This window comes from Rhododendron vialii, chromosome 4a (genome assembly GCF_030253575.1).
Source record: "Rhododendron vialii isolate Sample 1 chromosome 4a, ASM3025357v1".
NCBI lineage: Eukaryota > Viridiplantae > Streptophyta > Magnoliopsida > Ericales > Ericaceae > Rhododendron > Rhododendron vialii.
This window is the reverse complement of record NC_080560.1, coordinates 37,790,404-37,815,973: the sequence shown is the minus strand read 5'-3', so window position 1 is coordinate 37,815,973 and position 25,570 is coordinate 37,790,404. Positions and strand designations below refer to the sequence as shown.

The 25,570-nt window shown below is 37.9% G+C and overlaps 1 protein-coding gene across 6 annotated transcripts; it reads left to right on the top strand.

Annotated features, from left to right (window-relative positions):
- LOC131324199 (serine/threonine-protein kinase RIPK-like) lies at window positions 1-6,716 on the top strand. 6 transcript variants are annotated; one of them, XM_058356056.1, is made up of 7 exons: window positions 115-129; window positions 627-748; window positions 3,230-3,477; window positions 3,593-3,737; window positions 3,903-4,030; window positions 4,153-4,276; window positions 6,142-6,716. In XM_058356056.1, the coding sequence occupies exons 2-7, from the start codon at window positions 718-720 to the stop codon at window positions 6,480-6,482; spliced, it is 1,017 nt and encodes a 338-aa protein (XP_058212039.1). In that variant the 5' UTR covers window positions 115-129; window positions 627-717; the 3' UTR covers window positions 6,483-6,716. The 6 variants fall into 6 exon arrangements, with proteins under 6 accessions (XP_058212036.1, XP_058212037.1, XP_058212038.1 ...); XM_058356053.1 differs by lacking the exon at window positions 627-748 and having other exon boundaries at window positions 1-129; XM_058356054.1 differs by lacking the exon at window positions 627-748 and having other exon boundaries at window positions 1-129; window positions 3,230-3,481; window positions 3,597-3,737.
- The last annotated feature ends 18,854 nt before the right edge of the window (window positions 6,717-25,570 follow it).

Sequence of the window (25,570 nt, the reverse complement as noted above, 5' to 3'; positions counted from 1 at the left end):
CCCCCCCCCCCTCTCTCTCTCACATACACACACAGTGACTCGCAGATCCCTCGATGGCGTCGGAAATAGCAGCACCAATTGCTTTGATGAAACGATTGTCGATAAACCCTGACGTATCTGATTTATTAGGTTCATCTCTGCTCGTCAATTACTCTTCGGATTCTTCGGCCTCAAAATTAACGATTTGTTCAGAGAAAACATGTGAACAAATCGTTCTCTTATTAGGGTTATGAGAATGGAATGTTTCCATAAAAAAACAGTAGGTGATCGCAGATAATCAGGAGTTAAAAAGACTAAAAGATGGAGTAACAACTAAAGAATTAAGACTAGGAAGAAAATATTTAGGGACTAGGGTTTGAAACGGTGATATAATGTAAACAAGAGAGGCGAATGAATTATGTAAATCGGTGTAGGATATGTCTTATGTTTTTTGTTAAAATAACAATTAACCCCATGTAATACTCTTAACAATTGCCCTCTTAACAATTACTACATGATATACAATTGCCTGCTTGTCGCTGTACAAAACGCCTAATCAACGCTTGGGTGACCGTCAAGCGCCTTGGCTCTGCCTAGGTCGACTCTTAGAATACTGGATTACTGACCAACCCCTTTTGAAAAACAAGGTCGCAGACAAGAGGTTCTTGCAAGGAACAATGGTGACTTCCCTCTGCTTGAATCTGCTTACCTAGAAGATCTATTTCAGAGTCCATCCTTATGCGTGCTGTTGTGATAGTAACAAAATCAAGTAAGACATACGCCCTGCCTTTCCCTAAGCTGGAGCCGCTCTTGTTCACAAGGCTCTAACTCTATACTTTTTCTCCTTTGCATAGTTAAGTAAACCAAAATGATCTTACATGCCATTAGAAATATACGCTAGTGTCCTATTTTTTTCTCAAAATGTTTCGATTGGACATCCAGGGTTGAGGGGACACCCTAAAATATGTTCCAAGACACTTTGAAACACTCACTAAACAAGTTGGGGACGTTAAAAAAGGTAGCAAAGTACAATTTAAACTAAGGAAATCTTATTTTGTGTGTGGTGGATGATGATTTATTAATTATAAAGACACAAATGATGCAATTTTTTTGTTTAAATACTTTTGTGAATGATGTAAGTGTAACGATAAGTATGGTGCAGGGTTTATGTGTACAATACATGAATGCTATTCAAAACATGTCCCCAACGTTTCATGTCTAATTTTTCAAAATTTGCGCATCGAAGAGTCGGTGTTGTGTCGTGTGTCAGTGTCGGTGCATCATTGCATCCATACCAAATGTTTTCTTAATATCCCAATTACACTGAAGGTAAAGGGAAAAATGAAGGAGTGAACCAAACCACAGAGCCTTGGTCCACGATTACACAACAAGCTACCTTCTAAGAACTGTTTGTGATTCTAAGTTTTTAGCATCTTTTTTTTATGTTATTTGTACACTTTGCAACCAAATAACAAATGATTATCTTTCGCCTTACCTTGCCATATCAATGTCTTGATTGTTCTTAATATCACAATGTCCCATACCCGTAATAGTGTAGTGTCTCTAAGTCTTATACCAAGTCTTATGAGCAGATACAACATGAAGTAGCTTTGTGGAGGAGAAGCAAAGGGGTGAGGGTTAAGACTTAGTAAGTCTGGGGTAGCCGGGTAGGTGTAGGAGACTAGGAGTGCAGTAAAGGCTAACGCAACATAGTTAGTTACGGAATAACCATGCCGAAAGCAGAGATATTGAACTCGTGACCCTTTGTTAGTTGTTCCCTTTGGACCCCATACTCTATGCTTCTTATCCACTAGTTCGATTGTAGATCACGAAAGCTCTCCGATGATGCTTGAAGAAACCACAAATTTTCATTTTCAATGGGAAGGAAAAACACGGGTTCTAGAAAAAGATTGATCATAAGAAATTACTCCAAACTTTATTGTTGAACTCCAAAGAATATGTTGAGGTTTTGTTGCTAGCTGGTTTACTGTTTACCATCCTTTCTGACTAGTACATGTGTCTGTCTCTGCTCTCAAGAAATCTGAAATGAGTTTTGGAGGTCGTGTCTGTATTTGTTGAGGACAAAGAATTGTTTGGGTCTTAATTTCTTACTCTTTAAGCACATTGATCAAGTGTTTGTATTTTTTTACCAACCTATTCTTTGTCTGGGTGTTATTTGGTCCATTTGGCCTTTGTGCCATTTGATATTGGACTTGCCTATGCCAATTTTGGTGGCTCTGAGTGAGATATAATCATATGATTCTAGTGGCGTAGTGTATCCTCCGTTGAGGAGTATCTATTGTGTAAGCCTTTATGCTGTCTTGAACTTCACGGTTATCTATTAGCCCCCACGATCTTTCTCACAGAGTATAAGTTGGTGAGGAAAAACTCTACAAAGTAGAAACCCCTAACATAAGTCATTATTTGGTAAAAGGATGTAAAGAATGCATATGGTTTCCCTTTATCGTTGAGCTTTTCATTTGGTTCAATACCAGGTTCAAGTTTCCTTTGAATGGGTTTCCATGCTTTGTTACCATGCGCACACTGGCCTGCTAAACAAGGTATTGGGGTTGAAAAGATGATCTGCAATCCCAACCCGCCTTTGTGGGGCTGAGGCCCTTAGGATCTGTTAAAATGATTGTGGAATTCAAGCACAGAAAAGAGGGTTGGGATATTTAGAGGCGGGTACATTATCTAGAATGGAAGAACTTGAGAATTAACGAAGGTAAATACCGATATTTTGGTCTGTCTTTTTTGTTTTTCCTTTTGTGACAACTATGTAATGAAAATTTTGGCATCAAAATCTGTATGTTTGATGAAATACATGACTGCGTACTGATTTTTAACCCCTGCTTTTCCCCTCCATAATGATGAATAATATGGAGAATTTTGGGATAATCAATGTCTCTCTCTCTCTCTCTCTCTCTCTCTCTCTCTCTCTGGCCTTCTCTTTGCTCTTTTATTCGCTTGCTATGTGACATCATAGAAAATCCTATTTGTTTGTTCTTTTGTTATCATTTCTTCATGTTAGGTTCCTTGTTGGGATACTTGGGATTGTACTTGAATTTTGCTGATCATTGATATTAAAGACAGTTTTAAATGCAGCTGCGTCGTATATAGAAGTTTCATGAATCAACGGTTATATTTTACCTCTGAAAAAAAATAGAGAAGTTGTGTTCAGTAAAATGTTTTCTATTTCTGGTCTTATATGTTGAAAATAACTGTGCACTTATAATTACTGTTGGCTCAGAAGCAATAAAGTTAGGGAGCAGGAGGGAGCATTTTACAAAGCCATTTGAATTCACATCTGAGCAGATATGCACATTCACTGACATGTTTGACAAAAGAAACTTAATTGGACCAACTCAATTTGGTGAGGTTTATCGAGGAAAGATCTGTGAAGGCATGTCTGGAAGCAAGGCAAAAAATGTGATTGTGAAGAGATGGGATGAAAAATCAGATCCTCTTGTTGGAAAGGATGAGTATCTCATGGTTAAGGCACGTCGTTCCTCCTGGATATTTATCTTTTATGTATGAGTATATATGTGTATATTTCCATGATTTCTGTCCTTTGGCTGGTTATAGTTTGTAAACAATGTGAATTATGCCGCAGGAAGAGGTAATGTTCCTGACAGATGCCAGTGTGGTTGATCACCCAAACTTGGTAAATGTGATTGGTTACTGTTGTGATGAACAAGTAAGGGGTGTTGTGTATGATCTTGATCCAGTGGACACGTTGCATAACATGATGTTGAAAGGTGCCATTGATCTATGCTCTGGAGTCAATTTGTTGCTGTTTTTGTGAAGTTCGTCGTCAAGGGGTTTTTAGTGCCCAAATTTTTTTCAAGGTTCTTAGGTCAGAAGTTACAAAATTTAGAAGCTTTTGATCTGTATCTGATTTCTGTATCTTCTGCATGTTTTAGACGATTTCACTTGGCTACGGAGAATTAAAGTTGCCCTTGGTTTTTTACGCCTCCTTGAGTTTCTACATGGTCATGATAAGCCTTACCTGGTTTTTAATATTGACGCTTGTCATATAATGCTTGATCAGGTTGGGCTTAATGTCTTTTTTTGCTCACTTTTGTTCCTGAAGCTTGCTCTTTATGATTTACATTTATTTTTTTTGGTATTTCTGGTATTATTTGTCACATTTTTTTCCCTTTTCCTTTGCAGGAATTCAACCCTATACTATTTGACTTTGGACTGATGAGTGGAGGCATTATTGGTGAACTAAGTTATCCAAAAAAGTTTATATACATGTCTCTAGGCTATGTCGATCCATTTTTTGTTGATACAGGTATTTCACCACCACATCCCTGTAGCTTTCTATGCTAAACAAAGCATATAAAATAAGCACGCACAAGATATGCTTTTCTTTGGGCAATAGTGGGCTGTAAGTAAGGGAGAGATTGTTCATGATATTGTGGAGCTTTACGCCTTTCATTATGTAGTGTATGAGTCATCCCATGATGAACTTGAATTGATTTAAACTGCAAAAGTAAGGGCTTTCCTTTTGTAATGCGCATGCAGAAAATGGCAGTTCTACATATAGCAAGATACTGATTGTTTCCCGCCTAGGCAGTTATAGTTCAATGGTGGATCCAGTTTTGGTGGCCAAGTTAATAATTTTTTAATATCATCTGGTCAAGATGAAAGGAACTTCATTTTCTCCTTTCAATTCAATAAAGGATAATGTTATTCTGCTAGAAAATTCTCAAAAAAAAAAGACAGAATGACATGTGCTGACATGGTAGCCCACATTGCAGAGAAGGGGCATGGACAAAAACTTCCTTTCGTATTTCTTCCTTGTCTTCTCTTGTTCCCGTTCTCCACCATGACCAGCTATTCAAAGCTTCACTTCTTGGCCGTTCTCCAATATCGTAGCCAATGAAGCCATCAAAACAATAACATGTCCTCTGTTGTAAATGCAAACTACTAATTTCAATGTCAAAAAAGACCCAACAACCATAGAAACCCTAGATGATCTTTCCTCTTCTCTTCCTCGTCAGATATTGATTTTCGCTTGTAACTTAGAAGGTACACCCTATTTCCATAAATGTTCGTCAACATTGCCTCCAGAAATTGTTTATTGTATATTGACGATTAACCCCTACATAAATTGTTTTGGATTTTTTGGTTTATATGTGGAATATTAGATCGGAGAAGCAATAGGAAAACCTACTTGAAATCAGTGCAGTCTTGCCAAGTTAGAATCGAATGGAAATAAGGAAATAAAATCTGGTCTACTTTCTCCTGCTGAAACTTTGCTGGAGTCTGAAATCTTTCCGGAAAAGATGGAAAGTAGGTGTGGCCTTCGTGGTGAACATTGAGCTTCTAGAAACTCTTGATTTCGTTGTAAAAAGTGTTTTTAGTAGAAGCTTGGTGTGTATTTGTTTTCACTATATGTGGTGGCTGTCTTGCTTGGGCTTGCCCTTCATGGTGAACATTGAAGCTTCTAGAGACTATAGTGTGCTTTTATTTCGTTCCTTTTTAAAAAAAAATGAGGTGGCTGTCCTACTTGGAAAGCCAAGGCATTCTGGTCTGCTCTCCTGTTTATTAAGTTTTCTGTTTGTGATGTATTATCTTGTTGGAGGAGAGAAATGCCTCTGCTATGGAGGCCAAAGCCAGTGATGGGCCAGCGAGGCCGCTGCATCCACTGAATTTGTAAATACGCAGTTTAACCTATAAAATTTTGAAACTAGTGCAACTTATGCCACCTAAATTTATTTATCCCTACCCGGTAATATCAGATTTAGCCTATGATATCAATACAGTTCTAATGCAAACCTTTAAAAACATGAAACCTGTCGAGGTCTATTGTTATTTTCTTAGGAAAATTTGGTATGAATTAATGGTGGATACTTATACAATGAATTATATTTCTGTTCGCATTTTCAGTGGAAGTTCTTTTGTTATCTTCTTGGTTATTAAGAACAAATATTTATTGAAGTTTTGTTTAATAAGTGAGTGCTGATCTTAAGTTCCTTGCTCCGCCACTGGTCATAGCTTTCTTGGAAAGCTGTTGGTTTGGTTTGTTCATGCATGCGTGCATCTCATGAACCCAACACATGCTTGTATAGTGGCAATTTTGATATTTCATGCGTGGTAGATGTATTTTGCTGTCACTTTGTTTTCTGAGTCGTTTGCTGAATTGCTGGACAGGTATGCGGCACGACCTATCCTGTGATGTATTTTCATATGGTGTTATCCTGATCGAATTGATAGCCAAAATAGCTATTGATCTGGAAAAGTCGGTGAAACTAATGGATCTGCCAGATGAGCGGGCAAAACTTGTATACAAGCCTGGTTTTTCCCTTGTCCAGGAAAGTTTGGAGAAAGACCCGGGTTATGACGCTACTGATGGTCCCATGATCTCAAATCTGGCGATGCGTTGTGTGGAATATTTTCCGGAGAATCGCCCAACTATGAAGGAAGTTGTAGAGCAGCTAGAGGGTTTGCGAGTTGTTAAACTTCATGGTGATGGATTAGGCCCGTCGAACTGAGTTTCGGCTGTCTACTACTCAGATACCATGGCAACAATTTAGACACATGATTTTGCTAACCGAACGAATACGGATTTTAGGAGCTTCCATTCATTTACTTTTGGTGGTTGTGTATATGCATATTTCCGTTGATTGCTTGATATATGGTTCTACTATGAAGCTTATTGTGGGTGACATGCACAAAATTTGTAGTAACTCTAATTCTGCATTATCAAGTTGACGGTTTAGACTTGAGATCAGAGAGTTGTATGTACATTCTAAAGTCGTTAATGGCGAACTAACTCCCTTGTCCAGCTGACAAGGAATCATCTGCACTTTTAAACTAAATTTTGTTGAGCATGAGTATAACTAGTTCCACGGGCGTCGGATGTTATGAGCAGCTGTGCTACACAAAGGGTACGTGTGTTTGTGTATTCAGCAGGAGTCATAATTGCCTTTGTGCTGTTGTGTGTTACGAAGCACAATTGGGGATTCACAATACTCTCGAGTCCTACAATGCCAAGCTTCACGGTGCTGTCTGGTCAGGCACCAGGCGTAATTCAAGAGTTTTGTCGTGTTTGTGTATTCAGCAGGAGTCATAATCGCCTTTGTGCTGTTGTGTGTTACGAAGCACAATTGGGGATTCACACTCCTCTCGAATCCTACAATGCCAGCTTCACGGTGCTGTCCGGCCGGGCCCTAGGCGTAATGCAAGAGCTTACGGCATACTGCTTGGATTGGCAAGGAACTGCAGCGAAGAATACACGAAAGAATGTAATCAAATTTGGCTCGGATCAGTTCTATAAATCTGAAAGACAGCAATGAGAACACGTCTTCACCTGCTGTCTAGTTTTCACTGCTATGAGAAAGGTCGGGTGAAACACCTTAAAGCTGACAAGATGTCCTTAACAAGAAGCATTCGACTCCACTAGATGCAGGTTGCACTCTGCAGCAACAAAAATTGCTGAACCATAGGTGATATGGTTAGAGCACACATACTGTACATCTCTTACAGGGAGAACCAAACATCTCAAACTAAAAAGCTCCAACCAAGCTCTATATCGGGACACAAAAATAGAGATTCAATTTTAATTTGTCAAATACGTTGAACCCGAGGAGTTTGGCCAAGTGCGCATGAGAATGCAACTGAAAAGGGATTGCTTTTGAGAGGTCGCAAGTTCGAATCCTGTGAAAGCCAAACATTTCAAACCTTGGAGTCGCTCAAGGTTTGCCTACTCGTTAACTTCATCGTTTTCGAATTAGTCGAGGTGCGTGTAAGCTGGCTCAAGTATTCGGTTATTGGAAAACAAATTTTCATATATGAAGACTCAACCACAAAATATAGACGAGCGTCTATATTTTTTGGATAATTTGCACTTACGCCCTTGTACTATCATTGATTTGAAGATACACTCCTTGTACTTTAAATTTAAGCACTTATATCCCTATATGCTTGAAGTGAAAGAAGGGGAATTTGCACTTACACCCCTTGTAAGTTGTAAGTGCAATTTTCACTATTTTTTTCTTTTACAATAAATAATACCTTTCCCATTTTCAATCCCATGAAAGTCGATTCTATTAGGAAGAGACACATGAGACTGTAGAAGAAATCATATTGTTTTTTATTTGTATAAAAACTTTAAATCCATAGTTGACGTCAGATTTTTTCGCTCACATTTAACGCTGCTACAGGTACAACAAATGTTGTACAGCAGCCGCGCACAGACCACTTTTGTGCCCATCTCGGGTCTCGCAAAGATGATCGGAGCTGCTCATTTTGTTCAAAATACTTCGTTTATGGTCTCTGTAAAAAATCACCTCAATCCAATATCGGGAATGAATCATCCAACTTTGCTTCAAAATTTAGGCTGGATTCCATTAAATTCGTGGCGGGGATACGACAAAAAATGAATGGGAAATGTCATGTGGCATCTCCAGTTATTTAACAAGTTTTTTGAAGGGGTCATTGTTTTTACACACTGGATTCCATTAAATTCGTCTAATATTGTTCTAATGTTTAAGGGTAATTAATGGAGAGTGATTTTGCTACTGCCTTTTTTGTTAACGCCACACTCCTTTGTGTCTTGACTAGATGATTTGTTTTGTAAGAGAATGAGAGAGGCATTAACAAAAGGGGAGTGACAAAATCAATTTCTTAATTAATTTGTCTAGTGGTTTTTCATTGTATTATGGTGTTACTTATCTGTGTACAATTTTTTTCCTATCTCTGTCATGAATAATGGTAATGACATTTGCATGAGGTAATATTTGAGACTTCCTACTAATTAGCAAAACAAAATATATTAGAGACTTTCATAGTACTATAGTAATACCATTATAAGAACCAAGAACAACATGGTCAAAAACCAAACCATAATTAATTTTTATTATTTATCCCCCAAACACTACTCCTGTTATAAAATGCATTCTGGTGAGCGTAAGAGTTGGTCATGAGGAACAACCGTAGAAAGAAGAAACCGCTTAATTTATCATTCGGTAGTAAAAGGATGTAAAGAACGCATATAGGAGTAGGTTTCTATTAGTATCATCAAAAAGTAAGGGGAATTTCCTAGCCGGTCCTGTCTGGGTGAAGAATAGTCAACTAGGTCTTGCCCAAAGAGCCTGTAGCCCAGTAAGTCCTCTTCATTATTTTGTTGACAAAAATACCTCTCGTAAAAAAAAAAGCGATTGGAGAGAGAGGATCCAGACACCACCACCACGCCACCCTACTGCTGCCACCGCCGCCACCACAACAACCACCACCACATCGCCAACGTGTTGCCACCACCACTGCCACCATGCCACCAACACCACTGCCACCACCACCACCCACACCATCATGCCACCAATACCACCACGTCGCCACCGCCGCCGCCACCACCACCCCCACATCGCCACCACTATCACCACCATGCCGCCGCCACCACGCCGCTGCCACCACCACCACAATTAACAGTGTTAATTTTTGTCTCTAAATTAACAGTTGACCCATACAACCTCCTACACCGCCACTGCCACCACTACCACGACCACTCCACCATGATCACCAACACCATCACCACCACGCCGCCACCATCATCGCCACCATAATCACCACTACCACGCTGCCGCCACCATAATTAACAATGTTAGTTTCTATCTAAATTAACGGTGTTAATTAACAGTTGGCCCATATAACTTCCTATACGACCACTCCACCACCATTGCCGCCACCACCATCATCATCATCACCACCACCGCTGCCGCCATGATTAACAGTGTTAAATTCTGTCTAAATTTATAATTAACAGTGTTAAATTTTGTCCAAATTTATAATTAACGGTGTTAATTTTTATATAAATTTGCACCACAATTAACAGTGTTAATTAACCACGGCAAGAATGGCGATTGCAGTTCCAGACGGAGGCGGTGGAGGCATCAACGTCCATGGAGGCGGCAGACGGATGTGGCGACGGAGGCATCGACGTCCATGGAGGCGGCGGGGGTGGAACGGCCGGAGGAGGAGTAGCTGGTGGTGGAGTTAAGACCGGCGGAGGAGTGGCCGATGGTGGGGCTGAGACTGGTGGAGGAGTAGCTGGTGGTAGCGGGGCTGACTGGAGGAGAGAGAAAGAGAGAAAGAGAGAGAGAGAGAGGTGGGCTGCATTCACTTGAAATCCTAAATGATGGGCTATGTTCATTTGTTGCTATTTAAAGTGAGGTAAAAAAAGTAAAATTACACCCATAGGATTTAGTGAGCATTGGTGGGCTATGAAATCCAATATTGGGACCGGCCCAGAATTAACTCATATTTCATTTCGTTCAGTCCAGGTTCAAGTTCCCTTTGAATGGGTTCGCATACGCTGGCCTGCTAAACAACTAAGGGTATTGGGCTGAAAAGATGATTTGCATCCCAGCCCGCCTTTGTGGGCGCTCTTAGGATTTGTTTGTATGTAGTTTTTTTTTTTTCCCTCGGAAATTCAAGCACAGAAGAGAGTTGGGAATTTTAGAGGTGGTAGTACATCTGGAACGGAAGAACTTGAGAATTATCGAAGCTAAGGCTGTGTTCTTATATATGAACTGAACTTAAATTTGAGAATTGTACTTATTTGATTTTTTTCGCATTTATTAGTTTTGTGCCAAACTTTTGTTGGTTATTGATTCGTCTCAACGGGAGGAATTGGAAAAGTAAATTTTTTTTTATTTACTTTTATCCAAGTATTTTGAGAAATAACTATTTTTTAGTAAAAAAAAATCACTTTTAACTTCTTTTTTTTCCCAAACTATCAAGCGTGAACTTTCACTGTGTAACAGATCCATTAGAGACCAAACAAAGGGGACACTAGTATGTTAATTGAAAGCCTGATTGGTTTTAGAAATTTTAGTTTAACCAGTACTTGATGGCTGTTGCGAAGACTTGAGCAGACCTTTTTTTAACCAAGGGTAGGCCTGACCGAGCGAATCTTTTTTGTCTTTCAAAAATGTAACACAAAACTTAGGCCATCCACAGTGGTATAATCAAAAAAGGATAACCAAAAGTTGACACATCAGCTTTTGATTATTCACTTAAGAGGTTGCTAAGTTTAACAATGTTAAGCTTCACTATGGTCACTTTTAGTTCATAATCAAAATATGGGGTTCACTACAATTTCACTCTCTCTCCTTTTCTGTTTCTTGTCATTCACTTCCCTCTATTTACGTTTTTTATGGGTTAAAATATATCGATTCCTTCTCTTAATTTTGAAAAAAAAAATCGATGACTTTCTTCCCTCATATTATGATTTTTCCTTTTTTTTTTCTTTTTTTGGAGGGGGGGTTAGAAACAGGAAAGAAGAGTGAAACACCTTAATCCGGCGACGATGTGTTGAATTGTAGATGATCGAGAGATATGATTTTCACTTTTGAAGGAAAAAAAAGAGAAATAGTTTGTTGGCGAAGTGAAAAAGATATAAAGTAGGCGAAAAAGCTTGGCTACATAAAAATTTTATTCTTCAATTTTATTTTTTAATTAAAAAAAAAAGTATGCGAAGAAGAGAAGAAGAAAATATTAGTTGAAACACGTGTATACAAATTTTGGAACTAGTTAACATATGTGGTGTAGGATCCACAAATTTTGATTATTGAAAAAGGTTGCTAGTTTTGATTATCCAAAGCCCAAAGTTTGATTATTTCTAAGGATGTTGTTAAGTTTGATTATACCATTGTGAGCAATCTTTTGCACCAATATTGTTAACTTTAAAAACAATTGGCATTTGATTATACCACTGTGGATGGCCTTAGCTAGATCACAAAAATCGTCGATGATTGGCTGTCATCTGCTATGTAAATTCGCAAAATCGAGATTGATTGGGCCGCAACGATTTAGGGTGATGAGTCTTATCAAATAGTATTTTCTAGGTGATATAAACCATGACATCAATTATTTGTCAATTAGTTAGTTATGGGGCTTCAAAGAGAAAGGAAAGGCTCTGTCATTATATTCTTGATAAGAAATTTATGGCAAAGAAAGAAAACGATGTTGCTTTCGATCACATGTAGTAGCATATAATGAAAAATGTGGGTTTCAACAATTTTTGTCTTCTTCGGGCCATACATACCACTTGGCCGGCATTGAATCATCTCCACATATATATATAATAATAGAGTATGTGATTGAGAGGATTAGATAGCGAAGTTGGATTTGTGTAGTGAGATGGAGGAAAAGACAGATCTCGACTATGGAGTTTTTGTTTCTAGCTTAAATATTTGTACAAGTCATGTTGAGGTTACGAAATGAAAAAAGAAAAAGAAATCACTTCAAATTGATGTATTATAGGAGTATCTATTTTCTAGGGTCTGGACTAGTAAGTTGGAATTGGATCTATACTTTCTATGGTTTGTCTCAATCAAAAGTTTTTGTTTTAAGGAATTCTGATTTATATATGGTGATATAATTTTGTTCCTTTTTCTGATTTATATAGGCTTAATTAGTTTAATTAATTGCATGCCTGTGGTGCGATTCCTTATATACATTTAATCATGGGGGCAAGATCGTGACGGTTCATAATTTAAACCTCATGATCAAGTGTGGCCCTAATGATCAGAGAAGAGGAAAACAAGAAAAGCCGATTATCTATTGGGAAGAAAAATACTGAGCTTCATATTGTATTTATCTACACTTTTGAGAGTGTTTAATTAGTGAGACTTTATTGTAAAAAAAGAGTGTGACCACTTGCGTAACTCTTGTGAGTGATTATCTTTTTCTGAGTGATTTTAGAGAGAAAATTACTTGAGGGTTATGTGTTACTAGCATCGAAGTCAAAATCCGTTGGGTTAGATGTGACTAGCAGCAGAGTCAAAATTAGTCAGAGTGATTGCTCGTTATAAAGGTTAGCACCCGCAAAGCTAGAAGGTTGTAATAACTATTGGAGATAGTGCAGTAATTCCGAGTAGGCCATGAAGTTACGGACCAAACTACTATAAATTCTTGTGTTTGATTTCTCTCTCCCCTACACTTTTACTTTTCGTTTTGCATATTATATTGCATGAGTAGAATGCCATGTCTTTCAAATCAAGACCGGTGGAAAAATAGCTTGCATAACAAGTAGTTTCATATATTAAAAGTCAAAAGATTGAAATCTGTTAATAAGTTCTCTGCATCTGTTGCGATTTCAATCCAAGTGGAAGAGAGTTGAAGTTAACCCTCAAACCAAAAAGTGAAAACTCGATCGCTAAAAATGGAATCCACAGAGTCTTATCAAATGTTTTCTAGCTGATATAAGCCATGACATCGTTTGTCAATTATGTAGTTGTGGGGCTTCAAATTAAGAGAGGGTTTTGTTAATATGTGCCCTAAGGCACTTGTTAGGGCCCCTATAAATTAAGCTAACTAACCCCACTAATATAGGAAATAGTGACAGTTATTGTAATATTGGGCAAAAACTTGTTTAATAAGACAAAAATATCTTTTACTTTCTACTGCACTCCCTTCAGTTTTTTTCCCACTATTTTTTTTTTGGTAAATGTTTTTTTCCCTCTATAATTCATTAAACAACAATAGCCCGATCGAACACCTGTGCGTGGGAACAAATGGTTTTTTTTTTTTTTTTTTCATTTTTCCCTTCTTATCAAGATACAAGAGATACATTCAATTCCTTTGCTCGATGAAAACTTATTTGTCGTAAAACTTATTTTTTGTAATTTTTGTTTAGATTTTCATCGTCATTTTTGAATTAAATCATTATTCTCAATGTTTGGACCGAAGTTGAAAATTTTCATATAGGACGGATGGTTAATCTACAATTTTATTTCTTTTTTAGTTAACCTTTTTTGTCATAATTTTTTTATTTTTAGACTCATTTCGAGACGGATGGTTAATCTAAAAAGTAAAATGTGAATTCAGTAAAAATTCAAAAAGAATGACGAAAATACCCAAAATAAGCATGAACTCACCTTGATAATAGGCACGTCGATAAAGTGGAGGATCATTGAAGGGACTCAAATACACCGAATTAAAAAGGAGATCCATTCTCGAAGAAACCCAGTTCAAAAAAAATCTCCCAAGAAGGAAATTAGAGTAAGGAGTTATTAGAATTTGGTAGTGAAAGATATAGCGGCAAGTGTTAAAAAAATTGCTATCTTTACTGACTCATCATACAATTAATGAATTAAGTACGATATTTATGTATTCGTCCAATAATACAAATCAAACACAATAAAATAGCTTCAAGTCTGCAATTGCTTGTGAGAGTTGAAAAGGTTAGTAGGAAAGTTGGAAGGGCAATAGAAAGTAAAGGGTATTTTTGTCTCATCAAACAAGTTTTTCACTTTTTCCAATATTACAATTACTGTCACTATTTCCTATACTAGTGGGTTTAGTTGGCTTCATTTATAGAACTCTAACAAGTGCCTTAACATGTGCCTTATGGGCACATATTAACAAAACCCGTAAAATAAATATTTGAAAAAACAATCCCCTCAATTTTCTCATGGAAACGTGTCTTGTCACGAATCCATGGGACCCAAAATAAATTCGAATTTGACGTTCAAAAAGAAAATTGATGACACAAATTAAGCTTGAGATTAAATTCTTTCCACTGGCGGTGGAAAACCTCACTTTTTTGGTCCTACCATGTGTTTATTGTTAATTTGAATCGTTCGTTTTGTAGACCCCACATAATAGTATATCCATGCAAAAAATAAACTTGATCGAACATCGATAGAAGTATCAAAAATTGAATTTTATTTTGTAAAATGGATAGTTTATCTATATTATTATTGGCAGAAATTAGATTGTCCATTTTATAAACAAAAATTCAAATTTTGATATATATCTATCAACTTTTGATCAAGCTGATTTTTTACATGGCCATACTATATTGTGGATATTAAAAAATGAACGGTTTAGATCACAATAATAGACACTTGGTAGGGTCCATAATAGGTGATGGTGGAAAAGTGGAATTTTACACCGGTGATGGATAGAATTTATTCTCGTTTGGTTGTAGTGGAGCGAGATTGCAAAATTTTATGTGTTTGGTTTGTGTTTTGAAAAGTTTTTTGAAAAATAGTAAGGGTAATAAGTGGAGAGAGATAGAAAGAGAAATGTTGGAAGTATGGAGAATCTAGGGAAAATTTTTTGAAAAATTCTTTTCAAATAGCAAAGAGAACAAGGCACGGTTGAGTTGTCGTGATGGCACTATGTATCACCCATTTGTAGATAAGACATAAATTATAGATAGGACATGAAATATGTACCTAAATGTCATGTTCAGAAGCTAACGGATTTCAACACCCATTGAGGTCGCTGTTTCGCTGCCTGAAAACTTTTCGTCCTCATCTCTTAGTGAGGTCATTCATACCTCATATCCATGATGTCATGACATTATCATGTAAACTAATCTCAAGATCCCACACAAATGAGGGGCTAAAACAATTTTTGTGTGTCTTCCATCATGCCAGAACCCAAAAGTGAAACCTACATCAAGATCTCATACAAATGACTTGAGTTTTTTAGTATGCGTAAAATTGTACTAGTATTTTTTAAAAATCAACTCAGTTTGACATGTGGATGAAGGTTAAGTTTGACATTAAGATCTATACGGTAGATGATTTCAAAGATTATTTGGATGAGATTCGAAAAGTGAAGATGTAGTTTGGTGTTCTAGCCAACTTTGGTTGGATATTTTCTATGGTATTAGTTCTATCATTCTATGTAATGTTTGCTTCCCCCTCAATGTACCCCCTTTGAGTTTAATAAAAGTTCCTTTTGCCGAGCCAAAAAAAAACCAAATCAACTCAGTCAAACATCAATAAGAGCTTTATCATATTCATTTTTTGGTCTTTGCAAATTCAGGAAAGAAAATTAAACTAATTGATCAAGCATGCCCTTAATGATACCTGACTAAGGTGATTATTGTAAGCACCCTTCAAAAATATTTCAAACAAATTGAATAGCTGCAGTCAATCATGTGTAATCCTCAAGTGGGTCGCGCACAATCCAGTATACATTTGGTGTACTGGCCGGTGTGTACCCATAGTCCTTTTTTTTTTTTTCTTTGGTATGAACTGAATGTGACGCTTTGTATAAGTCCCGAAATATATGTGAATTGGAAATTATTATTGAAAACAAACAACCAAAAGCAAAAGGGTCTACTCCGGCAACAATAGTGCCCAATTTGGAAGCATCTTATTGCCGTCTGTTAGAGGCCTTATCGTTCTGGAGGCATCTACAATACCTACGGTTTTGTCATATATAGTTATCACCTATTTTTAACCCATTGCAGCTCAGGCAATATTCATTAGCGGATTAGTATTGTTAGATGTTAGAGAAGGAGAAGGGGGAGGGCTTGAACCCGACCCAAATGCATGGAAGTACAAATGAGGCACCAACCGCACTTTACTCACCACTGCACCCACCGTAGCTTATTGAGCTCTATAATTAGATATGACAATCCTGGTAAACAAATTGTTAGACAAGGGACGTACTAATTTTAGTATTTTTTTGAGGAAGAACGGTGGTAGTATTTGGGGTGGGGGGGGGGGGGGGGGGCGGGGGGGTTGGAAACCCCACTTTTCAATTTTTTTGGTCCTGCTAATTTTGAGACTAAAAATGAAATGAATTGATCAAGAACTTACCGAAGAGAATAAATTCTTTCCATCGGCAGAGAAAAATTTCATTCTTTCACCACCGCCTTTTTCGGTTCTACTATGAACTTATTGTTGATCTGAATGTAAACCCCACATAATCATGTATCTATGCAAAAAGTAAACTTGCACGGACATCGATAGGAGTATCAAAAGTTGAATTTTGCTTTGTAAAATGGACAGTTTATCTTTATTACTATTATTGACAGAAATTAAATTGTCCATTTTATAATGAAAATTTCAAATTTTGATATCTAGCGACTTTCGAAGAAACTGATTTTTTACATGGCAATACTATACTGCGGGTCTTATAATATGAATGGTTTGGATTACAATAATAGACGCTTAGTGAGGCCCATAAAAGATAGTGGTGGAAAAGTGGGATTTTACATCGGCAATGAATAGAATTTATTCTCCTTATTGAAACCTCACTAAGTTGATTTTTGTAAGCACCCTCAAAAAATACTCGTATTTGAAACAAATTCAACGGCTCCAATAGGTTGGGGAATGATCACGTGTTTAAACCTTTAATTGGAGGGGGATAATGTGTTTAGAAAAAAAGGGGCATAAAATCATACAAGAAACAAACATACTTGTTCTAGCTTGTTCCTCCTCAACATATCAAAGAGGAGGCATCAAAATTCAAGGTGACCCTTATGATCAATAATTACCTATGAAAAACAACCGAGTCCTTGGCCTTCAATTAATTCTTAAAAACTAGGAGAACTAGAATTAATTCTTAAACATAAGTGAGATATTATGTCGTCATTATTGCTTCTGTTCGGGGACATGACTTTACTTGATCAACAATGGTCTCGAAACACTATATGTTAGTTGAAAATTATTTTGGAAACAGACAACCAAAATATGTTGATTGTCAACATTTTATTGCCATCTCTGCCGAGCAAAAAAAGAACATTTTATTGCCATCTATACAAGGCCTTATCGTTCAGGAAGCATCTATATGTTAACAACTATGATTTTGTCTTATATATTCCCTTTTTTCTTACCCATTGTAGCTTATTGGGCTAGCTCCATCATAGACATGACAATTAACCAACCAAATTTGCAACAAATTGTAATCTAGAAGTTACAGATTTTAATTTGTTGAGGAAGAATAGTGGTAATATGGAAGAAAAACAGACAAAGAGTAGTATTTTTATGCATTCCTACATTTAGGCTCCATTTGTTAATTTGGGAGTAAAATATTTTACCTATTTTTCGGTATTTGGTTGTGTAAAAAGTGAGAAAAACATTTTACATAGAAAACATTTTCCATTAATTGGATGAAGATGACTTACCCTTAAATCTTCCGTTAGTTATTTTCCGAAATGAACCCGTTGCCTTATACTGCAATTTTCATTGCTTAGTTTCCTCGATCGTGAGTCCTGACCAACGGTCAATTCCAATATTCTCAGATCTCTCCACCGTTTAAGCCTCTTCTCTCCCTCTACACTATTTTGTCTTTTTTCTAAAAATATTTTTCAATTGTCAACCAAACAACGAAAAATAAAAGTTTGAAGTTTGTTTTCTGAAAACATATTTTACATGAAAAACATTTTGCAGTTTAAAATATTTTACATCGAAACAAACGGAGCCTTAGTTCTATTTAGGAACCAGCTAGCTTGAAAAACTTTATTTGTTTGTATTTGGCCCCATGGGTGATAATTGAGCATGGTAATTAAGTTACAAATGGTCCCCTTATTTCAATTTCGATGCCTCCTAATGACAAAGGCAATTAATGTGATGGTTAGACCTTTCAGGGAAAAAATGTGGTTAGAAAAAAGGGTAAAATCGTAAGATTGAAGGGGACCTTTCATTGCCTTCAAAGTTCATTGAAATTTGAACAAATGCTTACTATCATAAAGTTAGGGTGTGTTCCACATTATTTTCTTAAAAATTAAGTACTTATTCCCGCATCCCAAGGTCACTCTCTCATAATACATCACTCTTATTTTAAAAAATAAGTACTTATTTTTAAAATCAGAACGGGGTCTCAACCAACTAAAGCTGATGCCATGGAAATGAGGTCTCGATGACGTATTGACATTGACCCCCTGATTTTCTATGGAAATGCTTCATTGCCTTATCCTGAGGAATCAACTAGCTAGCTAGAAAAGCATAGTTTGTCTTTTGTAAGATGTCAATCCCGGCCCTTTCATTCTAATAGCGTAGTATTTTTCTTGGAAAGGTCTATCGATCCATGTGAATCTCACTCCACAACATACCAAAGGGGTAGGCATCCTTCAATTGGGTAGGCATCCAAATTGAAGGTGACCTGTCATTGTTACCTGACATGGTTAATAATTGCCAATATAACACATAACTAATTAAAAGTCCTCAGGCTTGTGCTTTCAACTGTTTGGTAGTCTGTCCATTCGTTAAATTTTTTCCAGCTTTAATGAGGCATTCACCAGTGAAAGTATTGTTTTTGGTGAGATGTTATAGCTAGTGATTCCAACTGGTGTGGCATTACATAGATATTATCCATTACTTGGTGGGCAATCATCAGAAAGACCCTTGTATGATTTTATCTATTTTTTCTAACCACGTAATTTTTTTTTTCTTTTGAAAGGTCTAACCACGTGAATCACTCCACAATATGTCAAAGCGGTAGGCATCAAAATTGAAGGTGACCATTTGTACCTTGTACTATGGTCAATAATTATTAATTACCCAGACAATGACATTAACTAAGTCCTTGGACTTTAACACTATCCCGTTCTATGTCACTTTTCTGAAATATTTTTGTTGCGCACTCTTGGCCATGCGATCTCGAATCTCTCTTTTTGCAGAATTACCAAGGTAGAGCGCAAAGATGTACATCAAGCTCATTATCTTACTAGGCGGGCGCTAACAAGCTTTGTGCACAACACAAGCACAACAATACAGGAATTAACCTGTTTTGTAATAAAGCTATAGTGATCTATTTTGTAATAGAGCTAATGCTGCTCCAACCTAATCATTGTTGCTTTATATTTTGGGTTGTTTATATTGTAAACTATTATGCTTATATGAATTTCTTTTTTGTTTCCCAAAAATAAATAAGCTAAATTTTTTATTTCATGTTTAGAAAAAGGAGATTGAATTCTACACTCCATTTTTTAATATCTACACTCTTTTTTTTTGAATTTTAGTGTTGAAAGTGTATATAATTTTTTTGCTAGAAAACAAAAAAAGAAGTGTAAATGTTAAAAAAATGAGTGTAGAATTCAATTTCCTAGAAAAAATTGTCTTCACAAATTTGAACTTTCTCGAGTTCAATGCTTGTCTCTGTCCTTGAATTAGTGTGAAATCCTAGGCAAATTTGCGTCCGTTGGGGGTCAGCCTTAATTCATTGACAGTGGCCTCGAAAAATGTGTGATATGAAATTTTTTTCCGAAAAACGAATGACAAAAAGTTGTTTATTGCCTTAAAATATGTTTGAGGCATTCCACTTTCAAAATAGCATCTACAACAACTATGGTTTTTTTGTCATTTTTATCCCCTGTTTTCAAACAAATTGAAGGTGATCCATTATGACTTATTGGCTCCAAAAAGCTATAGTTTCACTTATTTTCCACCAGTTCAAACAAATTGCACTGCAACTGTTGATACTATGTCCAAAATTCAACTCCATTGACATTGTATATCGATCGTTACAAAAGATACTGAGTCCGATATTCAACAATAATATATATAGCTAGGTTTTGATTTAATTGAGATCTAAGAAAAAGTGTTGATCATAACAACAAACAAATCGACCTATATAATTACTAAACAGAAAAGCTATGAGTACCAACCACGGGGGAGGGAAAACGTACCGACGGCCGCCAGCGGGCCGTCTCCGGCCACCGGACGGCCGATCCGAGCCGCCCAAAAATTCTAAAACAAAAAACCGATGGGGCTAGCGCGGAAATTAATGGCATCCGAAGTGTGTAGGGTGCTTGATCCGAGAACCCATTTTTCGTGTATATACACAAAAAATGGGTTCTCAGATCAAGCACCCTACACACCTATATACATATATACACGAAAAATGAGTGATCGGATCAAGCACCCTACATGTAACATTCCTAATTTTTACAAAAAAAATTGAAATGTTAAGTCCTAGTTCATTAATTAATTAAGTTAATTAATATAAAAGCATGATTAGGTGTATAATTGATATTAGTCATAGTAATTGTTTACAATATTAACTTGATACCTTACGTAGATAAATATATAAATCTATATTTGAATAGTAGTTTTCCATTTTTTTTTCCTCCTTATTATTCATACTTGTCCACATACATTACGATTTCGGAACCCAACAGTAGCCCGCGAATTATGGCTTCTGCACTCATCCTCTCGTCAGTCCCTCTCCCTTATCTCTCCTAAATTCCTCTTTTCCTCACTTCCCTCTCATACTCCATCACATTCACTCTTATCACTCCACACTCCTATTACTTCTACAATTGCACTCTATCTCTCTATCACTTCCATATACAAAACCACATCCTAAGGTTCCTAAAATAATAACGTAAGGCAGTTCAGAAGCAATCCAGCCCTTCGTCTTCTCCAACTTCCGTTTTTCTTTCTCTTCTTTTGTCAAACCCGCTTACTTGCTTATCGACCGGAGGAAAGGTAGATTAATCACTCTCCTACTTTCTCCTAAGTATATTTATTTCTTGTAGTGTTGTTTTAACGTATAGAGGTAGTAACAAAAAACAAAAAAACAAAACAAATCAAACGCCAAACGTCAAGACTCAAACCACCATAGTTATTCTCTGTTTTCGGTTTGGACGTGACTGGAGATGATTAACAGTTTGCATGAAGGGTGCTTTATTACAATCTACTCCTAAAATAATGAATCTGATAGATTAATTAATATGTAAAGATTTAGACCTAAGCATCAAAATCCATCCAATCAAATTCTTACTCTGTTTTCGGTGCACAATGTCCGGACTGGAGTTGGCGTGGCCCGGTCGAGCGTAATAGGAACGAAACAGATTGCAGGGAAAGTGTTTTTACTATAGATTAGTCCTTGTGGATTATGAATCTGCCGATTTAAGCCTTAAGCTAATTGCTATTGAATAGTTGATCACAAAACATGGTAAATCAGTTTCTTGTATTATAAAATATGTTTTTATAATCATCTTTCTCTTCTGCTTAGAACTAATGCTACTGTAATGTCATAACGGTATATAGTAACGAAAAATTATTATTAGTTGAATAATAACAATACTAATACTTCTATGTAACTGTAGAACAATGCATATCATAAGTTTTGACACATTTTATTCCTTGACAAATTGATAGCCAATCCAGTGGATAGCTATAGGCGTCATAATTTCTAGAAGAATAAAATAACTATATTACCCTTACATTTGAGTAACGACTAACCAACCTTCTAGTTTTTAAGAAAATTTCTTGACCGATAACGAATTTAAGGGCATCGGCCCACTCATAAAACACTACACGCTTTACTTTCTCGCACCATATTAAATGATTTATTGTTGTCTCATTGAAATGTATCGTGTTTGAGCTGTTGTTGATTGTATCATGTTGTACATGCTAGAATGGACTTACGTTCGCTAGGGTGGTTCGAATAGTAAACACATAGACGTGGTTAAGTAATGGATAAAATGGTAAAGTTGATCAAGGATGTTGGGTGCCGGTAAAGGACCCCGAGTACGGTAAAGTACTCAGAGTGTGTGGAGGACGGTGAAGGACTCCAGGTACAGGATTTAGGATACGGTAAAGGATCCTAAATGCGGTACAGTACCTAGTGTGTGTGTGGAGGACGGTAAAGGACTCCGGGTACAGGATTTGGGATACGGTAAAGGATCCTAAATGCGGTATAGTGCCCAGTGTGTGTGTGAAGGACGGTAAAGGACTTCAGGTACAGTATTTTGGGAAACGGTAAAGGATCCCTGAATATGGTATAGTACCCAGTGTGTAGAGTTGGGAGACGGTAAAGGATCCTGACAATAAGATAGTGCGACCCCTAATGCTGAGTTGTCATGGAGAGTTATTCCATGGGAAGGTCAATGTTGGTGGATGTGGGAGGAAAGGATCTCGTGGCGAGAATCCTTAGATTTCATGTAAGATAATGGATAGTGAAGGAAATGACAATGTGTTATTATTCTGTACCTCCTATGAATTACTATATTGTTGATTTGCTAATTGTAAGGTAAGGGGTTAGTAGGGTTGAGATTATCTACTGAGTTTCAAAACTCATTATAGTGCCGTTGGGCTGGCGTTTTATGCCAGGTAATCCAGAGACCGAGGAACAGAATCCGCAACAAGATGAACAGTACCAGGGTGAAGACCTCCCAGCTGAGGAAGGGGAGTTTGTTGAGCCTTGGAGGCCATACCCTTAGAAGCTCTGTTAAATTAACGATCTTTTATTTAGATTTTCATAAGTGTTATATCACAATTGTCAAACTCTATTTCATTTTTGTTGGTTTGTAAGACAATTAAGTAGGTTTGAATTTGGTATTTAAGATTTCCGCTGCTAAACTCTATTAAATAAAATTGTATTTCTTATATATCAGTTTTATGAATTATTTAAAAAATATATATATGATTTAATTAACGTGGCCGAAAATCGGGGCGTTACACTACACATCTCGGATGCCGTTGATTCCCGCGTGGGCCCTATCGGTTTTTTTTTTTTAGAATTTTTGGATGGCTCGGATCGGCCGTCCGGTGGCCGGAGATGACCCGCCGGCGGCCATCGGTACATTTTCCCTCCCCCATGGTCGGTACATATAGCAACTCTCATTACTAAATACTATCATCTATTTATAAATATGCATTCAATTTCGAGCATCCGTGTTAATTTTAAAAATCAAAATAACATTGCACAAATTAGAAGGTGTAGACACCCCAATCTGGGCTTCCAGATTAGTTTACTTACGGTATTTGATTCCCCGATGATGAAACGGATCAAGAACACCCCGGGAATGTCGAGTGTTTGAGCTTTAAGTGTTTGCAAAACCCTTGAACCTAACCTAGCCTAAGCCACTTCAAAAAAACCAAAAACTCTACTGATGCGCGCCAGGGCGCACCATCCCGCGCCAAGGGGCAACCATCGCGCGCCGGGGCGCACCATCGTGCGACGGACTGAAACCATCGCGCGATGGTCAAACTACCAGGTGGTGGTCAACAGTCAAAGCTTGATCGTTGATCATCGCGCGCCAGACTGACTCCATCGCGCGATGGTCAAAGCTGTCCCCATCACCTTTATCAGCTGGGATGCTTAGCCACCAAGGAAACCTCAGCCAGCCTCGTGGACTGGCTGAGCTCCTCTCATTGCACCAACCAGATTTATCACCATCCATCCCTATAAATACCTTCATTCTTCTTCCATTAAAAGGGTTCAAAAAATTGATACATGAAGGGCTAGAAGATCCATACACCTTGGGTTCCAAAAATTGAAAGGCTAAGCACAAGCTCTAGTGCTTTTCTTCCAAACTCACAATCCTCCATTTTCACACTTCAACCATCCAAGAACAAAGCTTGTTCTTTGCTTCTACCACTCAAACTCCTCAATCAAGCCTTCAAACATCAAAGTTCAAACACCTTTCAAACTCAAAACCAAAGGTATAGCTTACCTTTGTTCTGTTTTCTGTTCTGATCCCTGAGAGGGGCTGGCAGGGCTAAGGCTGGTAATCAATACCAGTTCTGGCCCTAAAGCTAGCAAGGTTTCAAAAACCGTCATGGTAGGAACCAGCGCGCGATGGTCCCACTCTCTCGCACGACACTTCGGTGCTGCACGCGATGGACCGCGTGGGGATTGGTGTCCTACTGTTTCATGCTTTATTTTGTATATAGATCACTGTTAAGCATGTTAAAAACCAGCTTACTGCTTTCCTTTGTTAAAAATTGCTAGTCGTAGTTCAATTTGCATGTCTTCTGTTTTGGAGTACCCCTGGGATCATTCTGGACCTGTCCCAGAACCCAGAAATGTGTAAACCAAATACTGGTCCGTGCCAGGGCGCACCATCATGTGCCAGACTGGCTTCATCGTGCGACAGTGCGCCAGGGCGCACTATCGCGCGCCAGACTCGCTTCGTCGCGCGACAGAGCGCCAGGGTGCATCCTCGCGCGCCAGACTGGCTCTGTCGCGCGATAGTATGCCTCTGACCAGTGAGTGGCCTTGCACGGGTAGCTTAGTTTTAGGTCATTATTTTGTCCCCACACTGTTTATGGGGTGTTTTATTAATTTATAGGGCTTTATAACCTTTAAACTGTATATTATGCTGCTATATGAACTGCGTGGTTTGTCCTGGGTGTGCACTGGTCCTTCCAGAGCCCAGATAGTTTGAGAATAAGAGCTGTGGATTTGAGCTCACCAGCGCGCGCGTGTCTTGGAGTTGTGCACGTAGGAGTGAACAGCATGCAGTGACTTGTTCAGTGCATACTGGTTTCTTCCTACGCACGTCACTCCAAAACAAGGGCCTCCCAGTTTGTTTAAACTCCCACAGCAGTCTGTTCTCATCCTATACTAACTGCTCATCCATGCTATCTATCACATCCTGCAAACATGTTACAGTATTAATCCCCGATTAACTGTTCCCCCGCCCTAATTGGCTAAAAATTGATTAATCAAACAGAATCGCAAACAAACATCTTTCGCAAATGCCTAAGTAGAGACCGATCTTCGGATTGGGCGAGAGGGGTGCCATAAAACCCTTCCCCTCTCGTAACCTGGCTCCCGAACCCAGATATGGTTATGACGGACTGGTTCCTTAACTTTTTCAAATCAAACAGCGCGACAAGTGCTTCGAAATACGGTTCCTTGGGTGTCGGACCTTCAAAACCCGAGTGGCGACTCTGTATTTTCGCGAGCGCTTGCTTCCCTGCTCGCGCTCCCTCAATCTGGGCCCTTGCGTCTCGGAATCCGAAAATTCCAAAGGGCACGCTGCCCACAGTGGCGACTCTGCTGGGGATCGAATCAATATTGATCTATACTTACATTTTAATACGCTCGAGAACAATCCCACAAAAGTCTGTCAAAATAGTGAGCTTCGCGCTGCTAA

Coding starts and splice junctions, on each gene's coding strand:
- LOC131324199 (XM_058356053.1), top strand. CDS start 54: ATGGCGTCGGAAATAGCAGCACCAATTGCTTTGATGAAACGATTGTCG. Junction 130..3,229: donor TGACGTATCTGATTTATTAG/GTTCATCTCTGC, acceptor CTGTTGGCTCAG/AAGCAATAAAGTTAGGGAGC. Junction 4,031..4,152: donor GTCATATAATGCTTGATCAG/GTTGGGCTTAAT, acceptor TTTCCTTTGCAG/GAATTCAACCCTATACTATT.